This window comes from Suricata suricatta, chromosome 8, assembly GCF_006229205.1.
Source record: "Suricata suricatta isolate VVHF042 chromosome 8, meerkat_22Aug2017_6uvM2_HiC, whole genome shotgun sequence".
Taxonomy (NCBI): Eukaryota; Metazoa; Chordata; class Mammalia; order Carnivora; family Herpestidae; genus Suricata; species Suricata suricatta.
Window position 1 is genome coordinate 48,108,547 of NC_043707.1, and position 25,600 is coordinate 48,134,146.

At 47.2% G+C, this 25,600-nt stretch overlaps 2 protein-coding genes across 7 annotated transcripts; one reads left to right on the forward strand and one right to left on the reverse strand.

Annotated features, from left to right (window-relative positions):
• Positions 1 to 6,639: 6,639 nt before the first annotated feature.
• Positions 6,640 to 11,830, reverse strand: DCLRE1B (DNA cross-link repair 1B). Of its 2 annotated transcripts, XM_029947118.1 has the most exons (4): positions 11,358 to 11,829; positions 10,529 to 10,694; positions 9,770 to 9,952; positions 6,640 to 7,996 (listed from the first exon to the last, which is right to left on the reverse strand). In XM_029947118.1, the coding sequence occupies exons 1-4, from the start codon at positions 11,580 to 11,582 to the stop codon at positions 6,915 to 6,917; spliced, it is 1,656 nt and encodes a 551-aa protein (XP_029802978.1). In that variant the 5' UTR covers positions 11,583 to 11,829; the 3' UTR covers positions 6,640 to 6,914. The 2 variants fall into 2 exon arrangements, with proteins under 2 accessions (XP_029802978.1, XP_029802979.1); XM_029947119.1 differs by lacking the exon at positions 9,770 to 9,952 and having other exon boundaries at positions 11,358 to 11,830.
• Positions 11,814 to 22,044, forward strand: AP4B1 (adaptor related protein complex 4 subunit beta 1). Of its 5 annotated transcripts, none has more exons than XM_029947114.1 (11): positions 11,814 to 11,899; positions 12,335 to 12,521; positions 14,391 to 14,615; positions 15,295 to 15,425; positions 16,013 to 16,160; positions 16,692 to 17,188; positions 18,165 to 18,248; positions 18,992 to 19,095; positions 20,298 to 20,505; positions 20,733 to 21,014; positions 21,279 to 22,044. In XM_029947114.1, the coding sequence occupies exons 2-11, from the start codon at positions 12,409 to 12,411 to the stop codon at positions 21,704 to 21,706; spliced, it is 2,220 nt and encodes a 739-aa protein (XP_029802974.1). In that variant the 5' UTR covers positions 11,814 to 11,899; positions 12,335 to 12,408; the 3' UTR covers positions 21,707 to 22,044. The 5 variants fall into 5 exon arrangements, with proteins under 5 accessions (XP_029802974.1, XP_029802975.1, XP_029802972.1 ...); XM_029947115.1 differs by lacking the exon at positions 11,814 to 11,899 and adding an exon at positions 11,906 to 11,967; XM_029947112.1 differs by lacking the exon at positions 11,814 to 11,899 and adding an exon at positions 12,004 to 12,105.
• The last annotated feature ends 3,556 nt before the right edge of the window (positions 22,045 to 25,600 follow it).

The window sequence follows — 25,600 nt, forward strand, 5'->3', positions numbered from 1 at the left end:
CCCTCCATGATCCTGTAAGTCTACTTTAACATATAAAAATTCCTGTGGAAACTTCCTTTATCTCAACTCCCCCAAGATAGATGCTGGCAATCATACTCCAAGCTTATGGCCCCTGATATACATCTGAAGGGTCTCATGACTGAGGTTTCACTAAACGGTAATAAATGGCACTTTCCTAACAACACCTAGCACCTCAAGGTTCTGGAAACATTGCTTCCAAAATTCCTTAGAGACCTAGACTGTCCCTAACTCTCTCCAACCTGAAGGTATATAATCACTTACCTATCACAACCCCAGTGCAGCTCTTTCCTGCCCATCAGTCCTGTCCCTGTGCCTTAATAAAACCACCTTTTTGCACCAAAGACACCTTCAAAAATTCTTTCTTGACCATCAGCTCTGAACCCCACCATCACCCCCAAGACCCCACTAACCTGACTGGATTCATTAACTTACTCATTCAACCAATGTTTATTATTAAGAACCTTTTGGGGTGCTTGGGTGGCTCAGTTGGTTAAGCATTCAACTCGATTTTCACTCAGGTCATGATCTCACAGTTCATGGGATGGAGCCACAGCACAGAGCCTGCCTGGAATTCTCTCTCTGTACACCTCCCCTGCTCTTCACCGCTCACAAGTGCATGCTCTCTCTCTCAACATAAAATTAAAAAAAAAAAAAGAACCTGCTATGTTTTCTAGACATTATGGATGCAACAGTGAACAAAATAAACAAAAATTCTAGTACAGTAAGGTACTCAGTAAGATCTCAACATTCGTTAGAGTGTGTTAGAAAGTGGTAAGGGCTCTACTGAGAAAAACGAGGAACGGAGAGAGGGAGTGGCTGTACAGGTGGTTGCAATTTTAAACAAGATGATTAAGAATAGTCTTGCTGAGCAAAACCGTGAGTGAGGTAAGGGAACCATCTGGGTATCTGAATGGAAAACACCGTAAGGAAAGGGAACGAGTGAGGTGAGCATTTACCTGGTACACTAGAGTGACTACAGACGGCCAGCAGGCTTGGAGCAGTGTGACTGAAGGGGGAGAGGGTACTAGGAGACTAGGTGGCAGATCACGTGGACCAGGAAGCCCACTGTAAGAACTTCCGTTTCTCTTCGGAGTGAGCTGGAGGGACATTTGAGGATTTGAACCAAGAAGTAACACGGGATGACTTATATCAGGCCTGCTGTGGGTATGAGACTGTGTGTCTGCAGGGGGAGGGGCAATGCTGGAAGCCAGGAGAACACTGAGGAGGGTCTTGCAGTAACTCAGACATGAGACAGTCTGCGTGGACAAAGATGGTAGAGGGGAAGATGAGGAAAAGAAAGAAGATTTGGAATATGTTTCAAGGTAGAGTCAACAGGATTTACTGACAGATGGTAGTGTGGGTGAGGGGGAAAGCAAGGAGAAAGGGAAAATAGGAAACCATGCCCGCTAAAGAAGCAATAGGACCGCTCAGTAGGATGGAAGTACATTTTGATGTATGAGGTCATGAGTTTAAAATGAAACCAGTCAGCCTGGTTGAGGGCTTTCTTCAACAACATTTAGCTGCTCTAGTGCGGGTAAAGAGCAGACAGTATAATTTATTCAGAATTGGAGTTTTTCAAGGCAAGTTTGCCTGAGTGAGAGAAAGGGAGTTGTATTATATAGATGGATCATGGGATACAGTCAGGTCAAGGTGGGGTGTGAAGCTCAGAGAGGGCTGACATTGGCTATGGAGACACTTGAGCAAATAACCTGGGAAAAAAGGTTTAAAATTGGGATTTCAGATGTAGTACAATTTCTGGTAACGACAGAGGTGAGGAAGAAGGAAATAAGGTCTTTGGAGGTGAGGAGGTCACAGAACTTGAGAGGCTGGAAGGTTGAAGTCATCCAGAGTGAAGACATAGTTCTAAAGGAGAAAGTGAACAGGTGGAAATTTGGAGGGAGTGGCTTGCTCAGAGAGCATGGACGCTCCTTGCCTTTCCCCCATACCTTGCCCCAAGCATCTCTTCCATTTAAGTTATATTCTCTTATAACAAACCAGTGTTACATAAAATGTACATAAAATGTTTTTCTGAGTTCTGTGAGCTGCGCTAGGAGATTAGTCAAATCCAAGAGGAGTCGTTGGAACCTCCAATCTGTAGCCAGTGGTCAGAAGCACAGGTGACAATCCGGGCTTGCAACTGGTGTCTCAGGGGGAGGGGAGCAGTCTTGTAGTCTTGAGCCCTTAACCTGTGGGATTGGAGGCTATTTTCAGGTGGGGAGCGTCCGAATTGAGTTGAATTACAGGATACCCAGCTGGTACGGAGAATTGTTGGTTGGTGGGGGGCTGTGCACCCCTCCTCCCCAGTTTAGGAATTGGATGCTCAGAACCTTCTAGCAGGTTTTCTCCAAATCTTTTATCCCTGACTCCCTATGTACAGGAGTCTAGTCCCTCCCTGATGCTTTGTTTCTGTGGAGGTTGGTTAGTGAGGTGAGTGAGCTTCACCCCATGTTCTTGGTTCCTCAAAAGCACACTTTATAGTAAGCACACTAAGCATGGGATTATATGGGGCGCCTGGTGGCTCAGTCTGTTAAGCGTCCGGCTTCGGCTCAGGTCATGATCTCACAGTTCATGGGTTTGAGCCCTGCATTGGGCTCTGTGCTGACATCTCAGAGCCTGGAACCTGCTTGGGATTCTCTGTCCCACTCTCTCTGCCCCCTCCTTACCCCCCCCCCATCACACTGTCTCTGTCTCTCAAAAATAAATAAATGTTTAAAAAAATTTTTTTAAAAAGAATGGATTATAGCACTGGAAACGAAGTTTTTTATTCTCCATTCCCCAAAATGATGGAAAACTGATGGGAAGATTCAGAATTGGTAAGATAGCCATCATATGATTGTGCCTTAAATATGTGAATATTAAAATCAACCAATAAGTGATATTATAAGGGAAAGATTAGCCCAGGGCTAGCTTGAAGCTTTGTGTGATTGAAAGATGATTCAATGAGCCATCTGTCCAGGAATAAGAACCAAGCCGAAGATTCAGGGAGCTTTCTGTGACCCAGTGGGGTAAGGATGTGTTCAAAGAAGACAAAGTTACCCAGGAATGAGATAGTCAAGGTGAAAGGGCATAGCTAAATTAATCCACCATGGTCAAAATAAAGACAAGCTTGGGGCGCCTTGGTGGCTCAAGTCATGAGTCAGTGGTATCCCTACTTGGGATCCTCTCTCTCCCTCTCTGTCTGCCTTTCTCTTGCTCATCGTCCTCAGTCCCTCTCTCTCAAAATATTAAAATAAAATAAAGTGCTAAAAAATAACTGTAAGCTTAACCATTCTGAGAATTTCCACAGGGAGTTGTAGATTTAGAAGATTATAATGAAAGCAGAATTTTTCTGTCTTGATGTAGTGGGGTGTTCCATGGAGGAGGAAGTGGGATGAACCATGAACGCAAGGGAAAACAGCTTGTGGTTGTAGTGACCGGGGAGGGAAAAGTGTGGAAGGCAGGTAACAAACTGACAGCAAGTCACTAGTGGTAGCACCAAAAAAATGTGCACATGGACCCCCAGATGGAATCCTCCTGCTTGGGAACCACTCTAAGAATGCACTCTCTCTGGGAGTGGACTTGACATGGAGAACCAAGTCCAAATCCCTTTACTCAAATAAACAGACTCACTTATCTATTTCCTACCACAAATGGGAGTCTGTGTCAGGACTGAGAGATGGTCCTTCAAAGCCAGCCAGGACATTTTTTTTTCTCCAAAGGGACTTAAGCCACTGTCCGTTTCCTTGTGGAAAAGTACATGTTTTCCCACAGATCATGAAACAGCTAATTGATCTCTAGGGAACTTCCTTTCTCCTGGTTTCTTCATGTGTAATTGTAAGAATCTCCTTAGATCTGTAGGGTCATCCTTAGATTCTAAAATAAATTGGCTACTTATAGGTATATGCAATGCAGCACTTTTATATGAGACTATTGAGACATTGAATGAATAAGGCAACTGCCAATCTCTATTAGAAGCCAGCCAAATTTACTTGAGAATAGTATGGAATTTCCCCGTTATTAAAACACAAACATGCCATCAACAACTAAATTCCTCCAAGCCATTGGCTTCTGCTCCCCCATCTGAATTCACATAGATCCCATTTCAAGGAATGCGTGTGATACATCACATGCCAAGAATGGACCCACTCTCTTGTTGCTAGAAGATAGCACCAATCTGGGGGCCCTTACACTGAAGACTGCCTTATCTCGCCCAGCCACCTTTGGGTTGCAGAGAAGTGAGCAGCTAGAGGCTCCCGAAGGAACTCCAGCTAAGCCTTACCCACACAGCCGCAGTAAATATTTATGAACTTAACACACAAGATGATTTGCCATGTGTTTACATATACCAGTCTAATTAACATCATTTGAACTTAACGAATCTTCAGAGTATTCCAGTACCCTCCTCTTCTGCAGAAAGGATGGCAAGGAAACCTCTCTGGTGAGCAACTGGGCACAATTTATAGGAAGAACTCGGGGCACCTGGGTGGCTCAGTCAGTCAGGCATCTGGCTTTGGCTCAGGTCATGATCTTATGGTTCGTGGGTTCAAGCCCCATGTTGGGCTCTGTGCTGACAGCTCAGAGCCTGGAGCCTGCTTCGGATTCTGTGTCTCCGTCTTTCTCTGACCCTCCCCTGCTTCTGTGGTCTCTCTCAAAAATAAAGAACATAAAAAAATTTTACATGAAGAACTCAAAATTGTACCCCCACTCCCAGTAATTTAAGGAAATAAACCAAAATGCCATGATACATGCATGGAGATGTTCACTGTAATATATCTAATTGTGAAAAAAGGGCACACAAAACGAATAATATGGAAATGGTTTAATTACCTGTGTAAGGTATTATACAACTACTCATAATTACATTTTGAATAATACTCAATGATACAAAGGAATGTTTAAGAAAGTAAAATGTAGGATTAAAACTACATACAGTATTACCCCAATTTTGAAGAAAATATATTCAATACATTTATAAATATAAAAAAGGACTAGAATAATTGATGTACATGGAGGAATTACAACGGACTTTTTCTGTTTTTACGTGACTTCCAAAATTTCCTATTTTCTACACAGAATAATTTCTTTAGAGGACCAGAGGCTAAGAGAACCAATATTTGAAATAAGCACGGAGCTAAGAATTTTGCCAATTATATTCACGAGTGTGAGCCCTGCATTGGGCTCTGTGCTGACAGCTCAGAGCCTGGAGCCTGCTTTGGATTCTGTGTCTCCCTTTCTCTCTGCCCCTCCCCCCACTCAGGCTCTGTCTCTCTTTCAAAAATGAATAAACATTTAAAAAATTAATTTTGCCAATTATCTCACCTCCAGAGCCATTAGGAGAGGGAGGCATCTCAGTGCTTGTTTTCCGGATGAGGAACGGAGGCTCCACTATTTAGGCTTGGTTTCTCTTGCCCCAGGGGACCCTGGACTCAGGCCAAGTCCAATGTCGTGTTTCCTGCTGCCCCACACACATCAGCTGCTGCAGCTCCTAGCAGGGGACGTGCACAGTGACACGCCAGGGCCGTGCACAGCTTGCCCAAGAGCAAGGCCTTATTTTACTTTATAAGCGCTTCCCATCTTCTTCCAAAGGTAGAAAACCTTTTTATTCCTGGGCAGGAAACCACCTTTATCTCGAGGAAGCAGTGGTCATGCATGTGCCCAGCTCTATGTGCCCGCACCCAGCCTCAGAGCCTATGGTACCTGCCGTCCTGCTCGGGTTGGCATGTCATCAGGCTGGGAGCAGAAGGACAGGGCAGAGCTGCACAGCCCCGCCCCTTCCACCAGCTGGCTCCTTGGTCTCTGCCCTGCATCCACGGAACAAACAAGCTGTGTGCTCTGGCTCCCTACTCAACCCAAGGGGGCGGGGGGCAGGGAGCGCAGCAAACATCCCAGCTATGTGAACAATCAGGACTAGCTGGCAGCACATTTGATCGTTTGTAACTTTATTTTGGCCAAATAGTCAGGGCCTCCAGGCGGCTGGGAGGCTAATCGTACCCTACGTCTACTACTGTTCAGCTGGGTTCCAGGTACAGCCTTGGCGAGGGGTGCCTGATATGCCAGCTGGCTCTGTTCCAGAGAAGTCTCTGGTGACATTAACTGCAGACTCTTGTGGAGGCAGGGAGGAATTTTTCTCCACGGTTCCAGGGTTCATTGCTTCCTGTTCCTTCCCAGAGGCAGACAGGAAGTCACTTGGACAGGGTCACAGGAAGTCACTTGGACACGGTCACAGCAAGTTGGTGACATTCAAGATTGTTAACATGCTGCCTGGGTCATCCCTTTATCCTCCAACAGCTCCTAACTTAAAAAATGGAATTTTTATCTGGGAAGAGGGATAAGGGCACATGGGAATGGCACATGACACACAAAATAACAACAGGAGTGACCTGGTCCTTTCTGATTCAGACTGCTTCTCTTTCTGACCTGCGTAAGAGGATTGCATGTTCAAAATGCTGCAGAAATACTGAGTTCAACAGATTAAGTTACTGTAAGACTTCTCAGAACCTTTAACAAGCTCATGTATGCTGTGCAGGGGGTATAATGAGAAGTGTTTTTTTAAGTTTGTTTTCAGAGACAGAGAATGTGAACAGGGGAGGGACAGAGAGAATCTCAAGCAGGCTCTGCGTCGTTAGCACCGAGCCCCATGTGAGGCTGGAACCCATGAAACTGTGAGGCTATGACCTGAGCTGAAATAGAGTCAGATGTTCAACCGACTGAGCCCTGAAAAGTGATTCTTGATCACGGCCAACCGTAAAACTAATGACTCCATGGGCACTAGGGTTCCAATGAACACACTTTGAGAACTCACTCCAGGGTGAGCCCGTGGGGATCCTGTGATGATAGAAAAGTAAGGCCCAAAACAAACTCTCCCAGCAGCCATCAGTCACTATCTTTACGACTGAGGTGTTGGGTTAAAGGCATCATTCTGCACTCTCCTCTCTGTACTTCAGCAAGTGTTTATGGTATTTTTCCACTTGCTGGTCAAAGCCCTTTGAAGAGAATTGGGCCTGGAACGAGTTCACTGGAGTCAGAAGGTATTTCAGTGCCAGGCCCCTGAACTCCGGAGCCCACAGAGGGGAAGCCTCGCTGGTCTGAGTCAGGGGGAAATCCTGGCCCGTCCAAGCGCTTGGGTTCCCTGTGGCTGCTGACCCATCATGGCCTCCCCGGGGGGCCGAGAGGGGCCCCACGCCGATTTCCTCCCCAGTTTCTAGAGACATAAATTCCTCATCTGTGGGCTGTAAGTGCACCGAAACACTCAAGGGGGTAGTCAGTACAGTCCCCATCTTCTGGGACTCTGAGAAAGGGACTGCCCCATCCCGCTCTTGATGGCAGAGGTCCGGGAACAACGGTTTCTTGATCTGCAAAGGGTGGTGGGAAGCCTGCTTCGCGAGGCGCCCGGAAAGGTGCTCGTTCTTGGCCTTCTTCGAGACCGTGTCAGGTTGAGATTGATCGGCAGTGTCCTGAAAGGAGTCAAACACGACACCCCGGGTTCTCGGCCTCTTCAGTTTCTTTTCCAACAAAAGCCAGAGCAAGCTTGGATTTCTTGAGGAGGACTTCATATACTGCTGCACGGAGTCTGGGATCAGGGGCACAGAGAGCCTGGGGCTCAGGCTGTCCTGAAAGTAGTCCGTACAGGGCTGCCGACTGACGATGGGCACCACCTGGCAAGGCTTCAGTGCTGCAACAAAGGCCCGAAGCTCCGAGTAGGAAGAGTGGTCCGAGTAAGGGATGACGTGGATGTCGGGGTGGGAGCGGTAGATCTTCCGGCTTGTGGGGAGGATAGCAATGGTTGGGTGGGTCTGGTTCCAAAGCAGCATGGCAGAATGGCAGATCTCCATATGGTCCACGGCATGGATGCGGCCGGCCTTCTCCTCCACCGTGAACACATCTGCCAAGCCTAGCAGCTGCACCAACTCCAGGCGCCGAGGGCTCAATACCACCCAGGTCTGAAACTCCAGGGCCAGCTGCTCCAGCAGTGACTCTTTTCCCAGGCTGTAGAGTCCTGAATGATGATAAAGGGAATGGGAAAAGCAAGAGATGAAAGAGAAAGAAGATACTGGAGAATCCTAATAAGTCAACCAAATGTTTAACAAAAGTACACAAAATTAACAGGGCAAGAGGATATCAGGGAGGTGGTGGCATTTGAGCTGAGACACAGTGTAAATGGGGGAGGGCTTCACACAGGATCTACGCACTCCTTCAGTTCAGCAAAGGACAGCGTCTACCAGGTGTTAGGCACTGTGAATATAAGCACAAACCTCAGTCCTCAAGGAGTGTAATCTACACGGGGACCCAGACACAATGTGGTCAAGGGCAATGTTAGAGACATGCACACAGTATTATGAGGGCATAGGAAAGAATCTACCAATTGATTACAGGGAAGATTTCCTGAAAATGGCAACTGAGCTGTCATAAAAGACAAGTTCTCCTGGCAGGTGAAGTGTTACTAAAGCACAAACAAGGAACTGGTAGGAAACGACATGGGAGACGTAGGCAAGGCTGGTATAATAGAGGGCCTATATACACTGCTCAGGAGTCTGAACTTAATTCTGTAAGGAGAGCTATTAAAGAGTTTGCACCAGGAAAATGGCTAATTTTAATCACAGGAATATTATGATCTGAGGGGGGCTTTAGGAAAAAAAAACGTGGTAGCAGTGTTGTTGGATCGCCTGAACGAGGAGACGCTGAAAGCATAAGTAACCAGTCAGAAGGCCCCAAAATATTTTATCCTATTATGGAATCGCTGGAACAAACACCCAGTTGGTTTCCTGATGCGTCTGATTTGAAACCCAGCATTCACTTGAATATCTACGTTCTGAGCAATTTCATTCACTCAGATAACAAATACTTATTGATTGTTCTCCTCAGGCATTAATCTAAGCATTTGAGACATAGCCATAAGTAAACCAAAGAGCCCTGCCATTGTGGAACTTACATGCTAGCAGGTAGCGATAAAAACCAAATACAGTAACACGTAAATTGTGGAATCCATTGTACGGTGATGAGTGCAATATTGGTCCTCTCCTATTTAAACACCATCAACAGCTTTCTGTCCAAATGTAACCATTTGGATCAGGTTGAAGCTTACAAGCAAGCAGGTCATCCCCTCCTGCCTTTCCAGCCTCCTCATCCACTACGTGCCTATCACACCGGCTGCTGGCTTCTCTGTTCCACAAACAAGACTTCTTTTTTATTTTATTTTTTTAATGTTTTAAATTTATTTTTGAGAGACAGAGAGAGACAGTGCGAGCAGGGGAGGGCCAGAGAGAGAGGGAGACACAGAATCTGAAGCAGGCTCCAGGCTCTGAGCTAGCTGTCAGCACAGAGCCTGACACGGGGCTCGAACCCACGAACCGTGAGATCATGACCTGAGCCGAAGCTGGCTGCTTAACCGGCTGAGCCACCCAGGCACCCCTACAAACAAGACTTCTTCCTATCTCCATCCATTCTCTCAAGGAGTGGGGGTGTGGGGGGGGAGAAGTGAAGAACGAACAATAAGCAATAGCTTGGATTGAACCAAGGATAGAGTATACTGGAAGGTGATGAGTGCTATGAAAAAATAAAGAAGTTGAATGGTTACAGGGGATCAGGAGTTGAGAATATGAGACTGTGAGAGTAGAGAAGGTTGGAAGATTGCAATTTACGTAAGGTGGTCAGGGTAGGTTTCGTGGAGAAGGGGACATCTACAAAGACCTGAAAGATTTGTGAACCCTCCCCCCCAAAACCTAAGATTCACTAGCTTTATGTGAGAGGAAAAGGAAAGGAAGCCACTCACCAATCTTTACGTGATGCTGTGGGTGCTTTCGAATGAGCTCAATAATCTGGCGGGCAGCTTCTTGTCGGGAAGGAAGCACCCAGGCTGGGTTGCAATTGGTGTTGTCTAGGTATAAGGTATGGATCTGTTTCCCTAGTTTTAGGGCTGGCTCCTTTAGCATGGATGGTGTATACCTAAAGTCACCTGGAAAAAGAATATACAGGGGCTTGGGGGTGGGCAGAGAGCCAGAGACAAAAGTGTAGAAGACGAGCCTCTCCTACTTTAAAAAAATATATTTATTTTGAGAGACAGAGACAGAGAGCGGCAGAGGAGGGGCAGAGAAAGAGGAAGATAGAGAAGCCCAAGCAGGCTCCGCCTTGTCAGCACCAAGCCCGACACAGGGCTCAAACCCACGGTCCGTGAGATCATGACCTGAGCTGAAACCAAGAATCAGACACTAACTGATTAAGCCACCCAGGTGCTCCCAGCCTCTCTCACTTTCAACAGCTGATGGACATTTGCTTACCAGCCTGTGGAAAAACTATCAGGGAGTCTGGCACTAATATAGCATAGCTTCTTTTTAGAAATGTCTCCATTCTGCTTCTGTTTTTATTATTCTTTACAAGATCTGGACACATAAAGCATGGGAGATCAGTTGAGACAGGGTGACTGTGCTCATATGGGATGAAGCTACGGGGCCTCCAGACTTCTGAATTACGACTGCTCAAGAAAAGAAATATCTAGTGTGGGACAGTGGGAGAGACCCCTTGGAAGGCCCACCTGTGTAGAGGATCGTTCCAAAGTATCCTTCAAAGAGAAACATGACAGAACCAGGGCAATGATTGGCATCCAGGAGGGTTACAGTCATGGTCTCTCGTCCAATTTCATCTAGAGGCAGGACATGGTTCTCACCAACCTCCAGGGCTCGGATCCACTTCTTAGATACCTGGGGGGAAAGTTGGTTGTTCTAATGAACACAAATTCTCCTCCTTGATACTGTCCTGGATTAGGAATCACCCCTTTGCCCAAGCCAGGGAAAGCTGACCCCATCCTAAACCACCCCGTAGTAGAAGCTGTGATGGAGATTCTCCCCAAACCCACTACTCTCCTCTTCCACCCTTTCTACAGTTTGAGTCCAGAAAACACTCTGGGCAGCAGCTCTCAAACATTCCTGATCATAATAATCTCTTGGAGGCACCTGTTAAAAGTCCAACCAGATTTCCAGGCCCTGCACCACCTATTGTCAACTGGATCAGATGGGGGAAACAGGGCGGGGCACTGGAGAATGCGTACAGTCACCCAGATGTTAGGTGGATTTTTATGAGACAATTTTAGGAAACACTGGGCAGCCTTATTTGAAAACATAGGTACAGTTTCCTTGGCTGGACCCACAGATCTCCCCAATTTATAGCTGAAACATCGCAGGTTGGCCAGTCAAGAAGCCACGCTCCCCTTATGGGCTAAAGATGTATTTCTGGGTTCAAACAACTCCCGCACAGGTGAAAATCAGTCCTCCGGGCCCCTAACTTACAAGTCTGAAGCTGTGACAGATAGGAAATGCCCACCCAGATCCTCGGCCCACCTCTCGGAGGACTCCAGCCCCCCCTACCTGTAAGTGACGATGCACAAGGTAAGCAGTGATTGGGGAGCAGTAGAGGGGCCGAGCCCAGGTGCTAGACAAACCCACGGTGTGGTCCGAGTGCATGTGGGACAAAAAGAAGAGCCGTGCGGAACCAGCCCGGCGCAGGCTCCAAAAGTCCACCGCGATGGGCGTATGGGGGATCAGGGCCCCGTTCATGGTGGCGGGCTGGAAAGTCCCCAGCAAGATCTTCATGGGCACAGAGCTGACGCGTGAGGCTCCCGCAACCGCGCCCTGAAGGAAGTCATTCTGGGGCAAGAACGCAGACAGAGCCCCTAACGGGAAACCGGCCGGTAGAGGGATGAGTCCCTAGCGTGGGCAGAAAAGGGAAGTGGCGGGTGGAATCGCAAACCGCCGAAGACTCTCGGCCAAGCGCCACTCCTACCCGCGCGCGGGAGCCGGGGCCGAGGCCGGGCACTCAAAGCGCGCGCTGCTGGGCGGAGACAGGCCGAAGCAGACGATTTCCGACGGCCGCCTCCACCAGAGGGAGCCCCGCGCGGCTGCGCCTGGAGGTCAGAGGTGGGGGGAAGGGCGCCCTAAGATCGGCGTCCGGGCGACGCTCGGCGCTCGCCGCGGGACGGTGAGCGGCAGATGTTGCGGGCGGTCGGCCTCGAGGAGGCGGTACTTCCGCCGAAAGCTTGACTGGGTCTACCCGGGGCGGAAACCGCGCGGAGGCGCAAGCAGGGCTGGCCCCGGCGAGGGAGGGGTTCCGCGGGAGGTCGGTGGCCGGGCTGGAAATGGGGCGCAGGGCCTCGAGGTAGAGGGAGAGGACTCGGGGCGGAGCGAGCTGGCCCGCAGGTCCTGGGCAGGAACCAAGGAGCCTCGTTTGGGGCTCGGAGAGGCTTGGTGTGAGTGTGCTGGGGCCTGGGCAGCGGCCCCGGGGAAGCCGAGGCTGGGGCGAGATCCCGTCTTTCGTGTCTCCGCGGACTGATCTTTGCTTTCCCCAGGTTCCCACGTCGGGGCTGGGAGGAGCCGGCGAATTACCCGCGGGTGTGCGGGGAGCGCCCCGTGAGCGTGGAAGATGCCGTACCTTGGCTCCGAGGACGTGGTGAAGGAGCTGAAGAAGGCTTTGTGTAACCCTCACGTTCAGGCGGATAGGCTGCGCTACCGGAATGCCATCCAGCGAGTGATTAGGTATCCCCTACCGCCCGCACTCCCCGCGGCGGCCCCCGGCCGCTCCGACGGAGTGAATGAACTCAGACCCGGCAGGGTACGATTGGGCTTCTTGTCTCCCGGCATGGCCATCGCAGCCTCCCCGAGTGGGACTTCCCTGCCTTTGTTTCCGAAGTGGGGTGGTTACGCCCCTGTCTTGAACTTAACCCTGCTGACCCCCCCAGATCTATAGAATCTAGTACAGACACCCCTTGGTGCCTTCAGACCTACATATCCTGCCGCTTGGCATTCCCACCTGGGTATTTGTTCAGAGAGCTGCAAAAGAGCACCTTACATGCTTCCCCCTCCCCAGACCTTCTCTTCCGCTAGTGTTTGGGTTGGTCAGTGCCCCCCTCCAGCTGACCGAGGGAGGGAGTCAGTCTTGATGAGGCCCGATTGGCACTTCTCCAGTCAGATGGTATAGGTCCACAGTTCTAAATATCCATCCTCTTTTTATTAAAAAAATTTTTTCTTTAATATTTATTTTTGAGAGACAAGGAGAGATAGAGCATGAGCGGGGGAGGGGCAGAGAGCGAGAGGGAGACACAGACTCCCAAGCGGGCTCCAGGCTCAGAGCTGTCAGCACAAAGCCAGCCCCAGGGCTTGAACTCACAAACCTGACCTGAGACAAAGTCGATGCTTAATTGACTGAGCCACCCAGGCTCTCCCCATCTATCTTCTTTGTAAGAAATTTTGTGTATTTACTTTTTATTGGCCTTGCTCTTCCCGTTTTATTACCAAAGCAATTGCAGTAGCTTGTTAGTAAGTCACCTTGCCTCCTCATTTCAGTCAGAATTTTTCTGACATGTGAATTTGAAGTTAATGATTCTTGCCTGCAATTGTGGTTCACAAACTGTGGTATGCACAGCAGTCCCTTGCAGTGCTTTAAAAAAAAAAATCAAGGTTTTTATCCCATTCAGGAATGTTACTTTCAGTAGGGTGGGATGGAACCAGGAATATGTATTTTATTTTATTTTTTAAATGTTTTAACGTTTATTCATTTTTGAGAGACAGAGCATAAATGGGAGAGGGGCAGAGAGAGAGAGGGAGACACAGAATCTGAAGCAGGCTCCAGGCTCTGAGCTGTAAGGAGAGCCGGATGTGGGGCTCAAACTCACAATGTAAGATCATGACCTGAGCCAAAGTTGGATGCTTAACCAACTGAGCCGCCCAGGTGCCCCAGGAATATGCATTTTACACAGACATCCAATCTGACCCCTGTAGGAAACCACAGTTTGAGAAATAGTGACCTACAGAATAAAGTGCAAACTGATCATGGTACCCAAAGAACACCCTGCTAACACAACTACTTGCAGACTCTCAAAAGAATGTAGCATTCTTGCTGATGTCTACATGCCTTACAGCATCTGTCATTACCTGTCTCCTATACCTGCCTGGCAAATTCCAGCTCATTCAACTGAAGTATTACTTCCTCTGTGGAATCATTTTATGGTTTCTTGGCAGATTAGACCTCTGATCTCCACTGCACCTTTTCTGTTACTTCTGTTTTAATACTTACCTATCATATTGTAATTAGTGGTTTTTTTGTCTTGCTCCTTAGTCCACTTTGAGTAACTAGAGATCGGAGACCATGCCCTTTTCAAGATTATGACCCAGAGCATCCCCCTGGAATATAGAAACTGAATTTCCCTGGAATGTTCCAGGGATTCAATACCTGTTAGTTGCATGAGTAGAAGAACATTTACTATAGGCCCATCGTGTGAAGTATTGTGCAGTGTGATACACCAGGCAGACCTGGTTGCTTCACTCATTATCCAGTTGGATAACTGGGATGTGTATAGGCTGGGGATTCTGTATTTTACATCTTCCTGCTATGTGTATTCGTTTCAGGCACATGACTCAGGGCTTGGACATGTCTGGTGTTTTCATGGAAATGGTGAAGGCCAGTGCCACTGTAGATATTGTTCAGAAGAAGTTGGTTTATCTGTACATGTGTACATATGCCCCCCTGAAACCGGATCTGGCTCTCTTGGCCATTAATACTCTGTGCAAAGACTGTTCGGATCCCAATCCAATGGTGCGGGGGCTGGCGTTACGGAGCATGTGTAGCCTCAGGTGAGTGCCCTCTTCTGGGACTGCTTATCAGGGGTTGATGTACTCAGGAGATCATGGGGTGGGTTTTTATTTTATTTTATCTTTTTATTTATTTTTTAATGTTTATTTTGAGAGTGAGAGAGAGAGTGTGAGCAGAGGAGGGGCAGAGAGAAGGAGACACAGAATCCGAAGTAGGTTCTAGGGTCTGAGCTGTCAGCACAGAGCCCGACATGGGGCTCAAACCCACAGGGTGTGAGATCATGACCTGAGCCAAAGTCGGACACTTAACCCTCCAAGCCACATGGGGCTAGTTATTAATTATATAATTTATCTGAACTTCTTAATCATGGGGAAAATGCAGTTGTAACCTGAACTCAGGTTTTCAGCCATTGCTTAGGCTTGAAAAACTGTCATATGGTTTCTTTAAAGGGAGTTTTCCATTCTCACTCTTGCTGAGGTAGTTCGTGGTTTTGGTTAAAGATTTCTAAACAGTTATGTAGACATATAGTTTGGTTGCCCATGCAGTATTATTCCAAAGTCAGGTATGACTTTTTAAGTTTGGCAGTGGCTTTCTCTAATTTTTTATGATGTGATGATGAACTTTCAAACATCTACTAAACCATCTGTTAAGTTCATAGGAGCTGAATGATGTCAAAACTAGTATTTTAGGATCTGGCTGACGCTAGGATGTGTTGCTTAGGATGCCTGGTGTGCAGGAATATATCCAACAACCTATTCTCAATGGTCTGCGTGATAAGGCGTCATATGTCAGGCGGGTGGCAGTCCTTGGTTGTGCCAAGATGCATAATCTTCATGGAGACTCGGAAGTGGGTAAGTGTCAGTGTAATCCACCATGATTCGTATTTCTTTGTGTCTCCATTATGTGTCCGACTTTGTAAAAGGTCATGTGACTTTGGTAGACAGTAGTAATGTGGTTCTACTTCTGTACTTGTTTCTCTTTTTTTCTTTAAGGTTTATTTATTTTGGGAGAGTGAGTGAGAGAGGGGCAGGGAGTGAGGGAGAAAGAATCCTAAGCAGGCTTTGTGCTTTTAGTGCAGAGCCCAACGCAGGAGTCAATCCCACAAACCATGGGATCATGGCTTAAGCTGAGATCAAGAGTCAGATGCGTAACCGACGGAGCCACCCAGGCATCCCTGTATGTGTCTAAGCAGAAAGGCTCGCTTGGTATTTTCTAAGACTAGAGAAGTCTTATCTTTGGGGCCCAGGTGAGCTCCTTTGCAGTAGTTACTTAGGACAACAGTCTGGGGATGGCAGTTTTGTGCTTTGCATTTTATTATTGCCTTTGTTATTTTTGTAGCAGAGCAGTTCGGCTTTGTCTGCCTGGACCTCTTGCCCTGGCTCTATTCGTGTCGACTCTGAAACTGTTCTGTATCTGAGATCTTTGTGCTCTTTCATAGACGGTGCTCTGGTAAATGAATTATACAGTTTGCTGCGTGACCAGGATCCAATTGTGGTTGTGAACTGCCTGAGGTCTCTAGAGGAAATTCTGAAACAGGAAGGAGGTGTTGTCATCAACAAGCCCATCGCCCACCATCTCTTAAATAGGTTTGGATGCCTCAGTTCTCTTTTAGTTACAATGAGATCTGCATCCCTGTGGGAGCTCGATATGGTGGATTAAGGGGACATCTTGAACAACTTCTATAGAGTAGTAAAATTAACCACAGCTATTAATTTCCTCATATTTCATCGAGAGAATTTCCTTTTATTTGTCTGAGTTTCTTTAAGTGATACAGAGAGATGGCAGAAATATCCCGTGGAAATAGGTCTGTCCTCCTCTGCCATCATTATGTCCCTGACACAAAGCCATTTGTGTTGTCTTAGAGAAATTGGATCTGGGTATAGCGATCACGGGCTTTGGCCTTAGATGAATGAGAATGTGTACGGTAAACTGCTCTTGGAATAAAGCCTGTTTTGTGTAAACTTCAAATAGTACATAAAAAGAATAATTCTGTTATGGCACAAACTATTTTCCAGAATCTTCTCCTTGTTACGATGGACAGGTGACAGGTGACGTGGCAGTTGCATGGAGAGGGTCCTCATTTGGTTGCTAAAATAATGCTTTTCTTTTTTGGACAGAATGCCAAAACTGGACCAGTGGGGCCAGGCTGAAGTATTGAACTTTCTGCTACGCTATGAGCCCCGCAGCGAGGAGGAGCTGTTCGACATTCTCAATCTGTTGGATAGCTTTCTCAAGAGCAGCAGCCCCGGTGTGGTGATGGCAGCCACAAAACTCTTTCTGATCTTGGCCAAAAAATTCCCCCATGTACAAACCGATGTGCTCGTGCAAGTCAAGGGACCCCTGCTGGCTGCCTGTTCTTCAGAGAGCCGCGAGCTCTGCTTTGCGGCCCTCTGTCACGTGCGTCAGATCTTGCGTAGTCTGCCGGGTCACTTTAGCAGCCACTACAAGAAGTTTTTTTGCTCCTACTCGGAGCCCCACTACATCAAGCTGCAGAAGGTGGAGGTGCTGTGTGAGCTGGTGAACGATGAGAATGTGCAGCAGGTGCTGGAGGAGCTGCGGGGCTACTGTACCGATGTGTCGGCCGACTTTGCCCAGGCTGCCATCTTTGCCATAGGTAGGTGTCTGCTGCCCATCCTTTTTGAGCGCCTAGGCCGACCAGAAAGCTGGGGAACCATAGAGATTAAGAGGCATGAATCTTGCATCAGAGACAAAGTACCGTGCACCAAAGACGGACAGACTGTAGACCTGACTGCAGACAGGAGGGGAGGGAGGTATTTCCGATATAGAGAATACGGTTAACTCAAACTATAGTACATAAAATGTATATTGCTGTCAAGAGTGCTTTCCCATATATCAGCTTAGCATGGTCTTGGGAGGCATTCGGGAAAAGTGGACAAGGGTTATCACTTCATTCTAGAAATGAAGGAACTCAGGCATAAAAAGCTTATTAAATTGGCAGAAGGTCATGTAGTTCTTGAAGTGGGACTGGAACCCAGCTCTCCAGACTCAATGTCCTGTGTCAATTGACCAGTCGTTTATTGAGCTTCTACTATGGGCTGTGTACTGTGCTCAGTACAGAGCAACGCAGAATGAATCCTAAATCTCACAGGCTTTTTCCTACTACTCTGTCTGGAATTCAGAAGGCCAGAATGACTCACAAAATGAAAGCAGCTAGAGGGTTACGTTTTGTTGGAGGGCTTCAAACGGAAGAAGAGAAGGACGGAACCCTCCTATGAGAATAAAGACGGTTATTTTTAGGGGCAAGAGGAGGGAACAAAGAGGAGAGTAGAACTCCTGCGGTCAGGAGACAACTGTCAGGCGTTCCCAGCGGGGACATTCCTGCACAGTCGTGCTGTACCCGGCCCTGGCCTCGTGTCTGGCTGCCACATGAATATCTGTGTTAACTGAACGTTTTCAACCTTGTTCAATGGAAAAGTCATTTTTACCAAACTTGGGAACATCGAGCGAGGTATAAAAGTTTTTTTTTTTTAAGGCATCTCTGGTCGTCTTGTGTTTGACAGGTGGGAAATTTTAGAACGAGGTGCTAATATCTGACTTACCACTTTTCTCTGCTTTCTGTTCATCTGTAGGTGGTATTGCCAGGACCTACACAGATCAGTGTGTGCAGATTCTAACAGAGTTGCTGGGGCTTCGCCAAGAGCACATTACCACGGGTAAGGGCTGGCTACGCTCCGAGCATTTTTTTTTTTTTTTGGTCAGTTGCCTGCCCTGTCATAGTTGCTCAGACAATGCTGGTTGTTGAACAACATAGAGGGTTCCACTTTGTTTTGCATTATCATCTGTTGCCATCGGAGAAGCATAGGGTCCATAGGTCTCACAGGTAGGGGGTCCACAGGATGCCATTACTCCACAAGGCTGCTCTGTAGGTGTGAAGGGTGCTAGGGTGCGATGCCTGTTAACTCCCCACCTTTACCCTCTTACTGCGTTATGGCAGCAGTGGCCTCCAGGCCTGCGACGAGGCTGAGGCAAGCAAGGGACCCAGGAGGCACTCACTCTCAAGTTCGTGCTAGTGCGAGCCCTGCGTGTCTTCTTAAATTTTACACCCCCAGCACCTTGTTGGCCTCGCCCTGGTTCCTACGCTGGTGGCTCCGTCCACACTCTCTTCAGAATATCCCTCAACAATAACATGACCCCACATTCACTTTACGTGTTGCCAGGAGCTTTTGCTAAATATATATTAGCTCACTTAGCCTCGTAGCAATCCCAAAAGAGCAGCATTTGTTTAAGAAATTGTTGCCCATGTCAGACATTTCTCAGACAATCATTGACCACCCCTCCAACACCCGTTTTACAGAACTTCACCTAGCAAGCTAGTCTGAATATGTGACTTCTCTTAAGATCCCTTCCTGCGTGGACTGTCTAATCCTGTGCTCTTGTATCCTGAGCTGTGTTGCAGTGGTGGTGCAGACTTTCCGAGACCTGGTTTGGTTGTGTCCTCAGTGTACGGAAGCTGTGTGTCAAGCCCTGCCCGGCTGTGAGGAGAACATTCAAGATAGCGAGGTAGATGGTAATTCTCCTTTACTTTCAGGCAGAGGGGGAATGCTTGGGGCCCTGCTCTGCAAAATGGAATCTAATTCTTCTCTCTACCCTGTCTGAATGTGGCTGTCGTTAGAATTCATTGCCACCTCAGATTCCCTTTTGGGTGTAGATAAGATAGACGAGATCAGACCAGGAGATTGGGGCGCCTGGGTGGCTCTGTAGGTTGAGCATCCGACTTCGGCTCAGGTCATGATCTCACAGTTCGTGGGTTCGAGCCTCGAGTCGGGCTCTGTGCTGACAGCTAGCTCAGAGCCTGGAGCCTGCTTCAGATTCTGTGTCTCCCTCTCTCTGACCCTTCCCTGCTCGCGCTGTCTCCCTCTGTCTCAAAACAAAACAAAACAAAAAAACATAAAAACAGATTTATCTATGGTTTTTATTACAGATGCTTTAATATTGTTGTCTTGAACAGTTTTGAGTCAGAGATTAAGACCATGGAGTTTTCAGCTGGAATGAGAATCAGAATCATTTGTGGAATTAACAGATATTGGGGCTTCACCACAGGCCTACCGGCTTAAATATTCAGGAGTGGTAGACCTCGACGTATAGGTTTCTTCAGAAGCTTCATAGACAACTCTGATTTGCCCTCTAGGCTAATTACCACTTTTTTTTTTTTTTAACATTTATTCATTTTTGAGAGAGAGAGAGACACAGAGTGTCAGGGGGAGAGGGTCAGAGAGAGGGAGACACAGACTCTGAAGCAGGCTCCAGGATCTGAGCTGTCAGCACAGAGCCCAATATGGGGCTCAAACCCACGAACGGTGAGATCAGATCTGAGCCGAAGTTGGTTGCTTAGGCGACTGAGCCACGCAGACGCCCTGGCTAATTACCACTTCCATGAAGTGGTTTAGAGGAGTCTTCCAGGAGCTTCCACTGATAACATTAAACCCTAGAGTGGGGCAGAGGCCCCCTAACTGAAGAAGCCTTATTGCCGAACCAACACAGGCTATGAGAATCTTGAGTCTCCTTGTGTGGTAACATTTTGTTTGTATTTGTTGCATAGAGTGGGTTGGGGTGGAGGGATGGATGCAATGCAAGTTGAAGTGAATAAAAGATTCTACTTTTTCTGCTGACATGGCAGGGAGGGGTGGGTGGGAGGTAAGACCTGCCCCTGCGTTTCAGACAGCCCAGTGCTGAGCACCTACTCTTAGGCTTTCATTCCCTAGGGGAAACAGGCACTTATTTGGCTCCTTGGTGTCCATGGGGAAAGAATTCCCAATGCTCCCTACGTGCTGGAAGACTTCGTGGAGAATGTGAAGTCGGAGACGTTTCCAGCCGTGAAGATGGAGCTGCTCACTGCACTGCTGCGCCTTTTCCTCTCCCGCCCGGCCGAGTGCCAGGACACGCTGGGCCGGCTGTTACATTACTGCGTAGGTAGGCTCTTCAGAGGGAAGTGGTACCGGCCACGTCCCGTGGTAGACAAGTACGCTCCCAGCTTACTTACACTGTTTGGCGAGTCCTGTCTGGTACCCAAGAAGACTGTTAATATTTTCTAGGGTTTCCTCCCTCCTTCCTTTTGTGTTCCCTCTTCTGGTTGACACAGGGCAGAAAGAGTATATTGTTTTTGTTTGTAATTAACTCAGTCTCTTGTCTTCCCGCAGAGGAAGAAAAGGATATGGCAGTACGGGACCGGGGTCTCTTCTATTACCGCCTTCTCCTAGCCGGCATTGATGAGGTGAAGCGGATCCTCTGTAGCCCTAAATCTGACCCTTCTCTCGGACTGTTGGAGGATCCGGCAGAGAGACCTGTGAACAGCTGGGCCTCGGACTTCAACACGCTGGTGCCGGTCTACGGCAAAGCCCGCTGGGCAAGCATCTCTAAGTGCCAGGGGGCAGAGCGTCGGGGCCCAGAGCTTCCTAACACTGCATCCTTTGCCACCGCAGGTAAAGATAGTCCTTACTTTATATCTGCTTATGAAAATCTTGATCTTTTGTAATGACAGGTAGTAAGTAGAGTATCCTAGCTATATCTCAGCCTGTTGCCTGAATTTGAAGTCTTCGTGAGCAAGAAAGAAGTTCCTCATTGGTTATTTTTTTCCATTTTTTCAAAGATAAAAAAGTCGCATTGTATACTTTTGGAAATCTGGCTAGAAATCATAGTTGTCTAGATTAAGAAGATCTCTTACAGAAGCTTTCTGACTCTTGTAGGTCCCCTGATTCCTGACGAGAACAAGGAGAGGGCACAAGAACTCCCTGACTCGGGAGCCCTCATGCTGGTCCCCAACTGCCAGCTGACTGCTGAGTGTTTTGAGAAAACTTGGTTTAGCCTGAAAGTTGCTCATCAGCAGGTGTGCCGGTGGCGGGGAGCAGTCCATCCTGACACCTTGCAGATGGCCCTCCAGGTGGTGAACATCCAGACCATCGCCATGAGCAGGGCTGGTGCTCACCCGTGGAAAGCCTACCTCAGTGCTCAGGACGACACTGGCTGTCTGTTCCTAACAGAACTGCTGTTGGAGTCCGAGAACGCGGAAATGCAGATCTCCGTGAAACAAAGTGAGCCGAGGACCGAGACCCTGAACAGTTTTATTTCTGTATTAGAAACTGTGATGGGAACAATTGGAGACATAAAATCTTAACAGATTCTTGGTGCCTGTCCTAAGTGAGGTGAACAGCTCCCAGAGTTCCTAGTTTGTCTTCTTAAAGTTGCTTTTAAGTCCAGATAATATCAAATGCGATAGAGAATGGGTAATCTCGGAATCAGGATTCTTATGGCTTTGTTCAAGGGCTATCGATTTGTTCCTTTCATGCCTTCTGGTGAATGACCCCATTTTTCCAGGTGATGTCGAAAAGGTTAATGTTGGTGAGGGGATGGGAATGGGCTGCAGATAGGTTTTGGATTCTTTTCTAATCCGTTTTAGGGATTGTTTTACTCATTAAAGATGCCTGATGTGTCTGGAAACTGATGAAGTCATCATCTGTGGGGTAGTTTTTTCTTCCCTGTACTACTGCAATACATTCCTCTCTGGCCTCCTGTCCCTTATCACGCTTTTTAAGGCCAGGGTTCAAAGTCCTTAGCGGTTTCCAGAGCACCTCTGCAGTGTCATGTCCAGTGCTTGCCCAAACACTGTTCTTGCCAAAGCAAACCGCTTGCATTCCTTGAATACACAAGGCGCTCCCTCACCTCTGCTTTGGCATCTGCTTTTATTTCTTGGCTCGAACATTTCCTTACCTTCCTATTTTCTTTCTTTAAGTAAAATCTAGTCTGTCTTTCAGTGTTCCACTCAGTCATGAACTCTTTCTGGAAGTGTTCTGTGACCCTCACCGCCTTCATTAGGCGTCCTGTTCAAGCTGCCAAGGCCTCCAGTGTATGTGTCCCCCAACTACTGCTGTAATTGTTTTTCTTCCTTGCTTTTCATTTTATTCATACCTACCCACATCTTATACATTAATTGAAACCACTTATGGCAAGAGTAGATGTAGTAAAATGATTTGAAGTATAAATAACCAGTAAAGTATAAATAACCAGAGGATCCACAACAGGGAAAGTAGGACTAGCTCTTAAGCCCAGCTCCGTTAGGGGTGGGGAGGTACACAAATGTTCAGGCTTAAGGGCCTGCATACTTTATGATAGAGTTGAGCCTCAAATGTAGCTCTGTAAGTGATTAGCATTCAGGGTGAAGAGAAGTCATTGTATAGTTATCACCAGAGAGGAAGAAACCCTCCGATAGTAATTTCTAAAAGAAATTTACACAAAGTTTCACATAGGTGGCACCGAGTGATAGGTACAAGGTTGTTACGGGAAGTGAGCGGTGGGTTTGTCATGACTTGCGGTATTCTTCAGTGAAAGAAAGTCTAACTTTCACGTAGGGCATTTCTTCAAGGACTTAAGGTAGCACGATCCAGCTATCATCCAGCTCAATTCAAGGACTTCTTCAGCCTAGATATGTAAATGGACTGCACACCTTCAAAAATGTTTCACCCATCACTTCTCTCAACTAGGCTCTTAATAAGAGTATATAACAGTATTGAATTTTCTGACAAGGGCCTGGCATTTGAGTTGTTTCCCTGTGGGTGATTTCCAAGGACAGTGATTTTCTTTCCTTCTTTCTCCATATCTGGCCACATAGTGATTATTCAATAAATGTTTACTGAATGAGTGACTGTAAGTAATTAGATCCTAATGGTATTTTGGGATTGGTGTTTGAAATGTGTTTTGTTACATTATATCAAACAAACAATAATAATGGAAGTCCATCTATACTGGGATTTCTCAAAAGTAGCATTATTGACATTTGGGGCCAGGTAATTCTTGTGGAGGGATTTCCTGTGCTCTGCAGGATGATTAGCAGCATCTTTGGTCTATCCCCACTAGATGCCAGTAGAATTCCCAGTTGTAACAAAAATGTCTGCAGACATTGCCAAAGGTGCCTTTACTGGGGGTGGACAAAATCACCACCCCCCTACAAGAATGGCTGATCTAGATCATGGGTCCCCATGGATTAGATGTAAAGCAATCAGAACAGCTTCAGAATTGCATTTTCCATAGTTTGACTTGTTTGGTTAAAACGTGAATGTTTGGGATGCCAGGGTGGCTCAGTCAGTTACACGTCAGACTCTTGACTTGGCTCAGGTCATGATCTCATGGTTTGTAGGCTCGAACCCTGTGTCAGGCTCTGCTGTGCTGACAGCATGGAGCCTGCTTGGGATTCTCTCTTGTTCTGTCTCTGCCCCTCTCCAGTTCAAGTGCGTTCTCTCTCAAAATAAGTAAACTTTAAAATAAATAAATAAACAGGGGCACTTGGGTGGCTCAGTCAGTTAGGTGTCCAACTTTCATTCAGGTCACAGTCTCAGAGTTTGTGAATTCAAGCCCTGCACTGGGCTCTGTGCTGACAGCTCAGAGCCTGGAGGCTGCTTCAGATTCTTTGTCACCCTCTCTCTCTGCCCCTCCACCACTTGCATTCTGTCTCTCTCAAAAATAAATAATAAAATCATTTAAAAATTTTTTAAATAAAATGTGAATGTTTAATTAGGTACTAAAAGAAATAGTCAAAGTGTGAAGTGCTGCCAATTTAAAGTGCTAAAAGGGAACAGGATGTAAGTGGTAGAGATTGGATAAATTGACTTAAAAAAATTGCAGACTATAATTGAAAATTGATCTAAAGAAAATTAGGTATGGCCAAGCAATTGAGTAAATGTTACTAAAACGATCCTGGATATTGGACCTTTTGAAAGATTAAGTTCTGGGGCAGCTGGGTGGCTCACTTGGTTAAGTGTCTGACTTGGGCTCAGGTCATGATCTCAAGGGTTCGTGAGTTTGAGCCCTGCGTTGAGCTCTGCACTTTCATCACAGAGCCTGCTTGGAACTCTCTCTCTCCCTCTTCCTCTCTCTCTCTGTCTTTCCCCCGTGCATATATGCATTCTCTCTCTCTCTCTCCCCCAACTAAATAAATAAAATATTTAATTTTAAATATAAATAAAAGATTAAGTCCTACTTGGTTACTTTTCTGTAACGTGGGGCAGACCAGATGAAAAAGTGTAATTTTAAAATCTCAGTGAAGAAACGATGTCTAACTGTAGCCTAGGTTTGCTAATTTACAAACAAAATGACTAAAGCCTAAGTATACCACGGAGTTAATTCTATTTCTTCTCGCTAGGAGCTCTCTCTAGCCTCGGCAGACATGTGGTTTGATGATGTGATACATAAGTAGACGCAGGTTTTTAGAATGCTTGAGGGCAGTTGATGTGGTGCCTTTAGGAAGATGGCCCTCTGATGGCTGCCTTGGTTGGGAAGTAGTACGTAACATGGAACGGTGCCTCCTGATCACCTCGGTGCTTTAGAATATCGTAGAGGCCATCATTTGTGCAGTTCCTGACCATAATTTATTGCCATGGGTTAGTGGCTCTTAAACGTCTCCATTTCTCCCAGCCCCCCTTTTGAACAGGGGTTCCGGTACAAGTACTCTATCCCTTTCTCATATATTGGGTGTTTGGGGGAGGGGAGGCAAATAATGGATTTTCTTAGTTAATAGACTTACACGTTGAGAAGAGCTGCCCCCAAGGATCCTCGCTCACATGTGACCTGGCACAGATGACAAGATCCCAGACTTTGAGCCCGTGATACAAGGTGATGAGGCTTTTGAGAGAGGCATGTAAATTGTTGTGGCCAGAGCACAAAAGAAGCAAGTGACGTGAAAAACTTCTGGTCTCATTTTTCAGTACTTACTGGGAGTATGATGTTTGAAGTGCAAGAGTGGAGGGTAGGTGGGCGGTGGCAGGAGAAGGGCTGGGATGGTTCTTCGGGAAGGTGCTCCCATGAAGGCTCAAGAGGAAATGCACAGGGGCGCCTGGGTGGTTCAGTCGGTTAAACATCCGGCTTCGGCTCAGGTCATGATCTCACGGTTCGTGGGTTCAAGCCCCCCGTCGGGCTCTGTGCTGACAGCTAGCTCAGAGCCTGGAGCCTGTCGGATTCTGTGTCTTCCTCTCTCTCTGACCCTCTCCTGCTCACACTGTCTCTCTCTGTCTCTCAAAAA

What these genes read in the sequence shown, in the direction of transcription:
- AP4B1 (XM_029947114.1), top strand. Translation starts at nt 12,409, where the DNA reads ATGCCGTACCTTGGCTCCGAGGACGTGGTGAAGGAGCTGAAGAAGGCT. An exon ending in GCCCACCATCTCTTAAATAG is followed by an intron (nt 16,161 to 16,691) that starts GTTTGGATGCCT and finishes TTTTTTGGACAG; the next exon opens with AATGCCAAAACTGGACCAGT. An exon ending in GGCTGCCATCTTTGCCATAG is followed by an intron (nt 17,189 to 18,164) that starts GTAGGTGTCTGC and finishes GTTCATCTGTAG; the next exon opens with GTGGTATTGCCAGGACCTAC.
- DCLRE1B (XM_029947118.1), bottom strand. Translation starts at nt 11,582, where the DNA reads ATGAAGATCTTGCTGGGGACTTTCCAGCCCGCCACCATGAACGGGGCC. An exon ending in TTGTGCATCGTCACTTACAG is followed by an intron (nt 10,695 to 11,357) that starts GTAGGGGGGGCT and finishes CTTTCCCCCCAG; the next exon opens with GTATCTAAGAAGTGGATCCG. An exon ending in TGGAACGATCCTCTACACAG is followed by an intron (nt 9,953 to 10,528) that starts GTGGGCCTTCCA and finishes TTCTTTTTCCAG; the next exon opens with GTGACTTTAGGTATACACCA.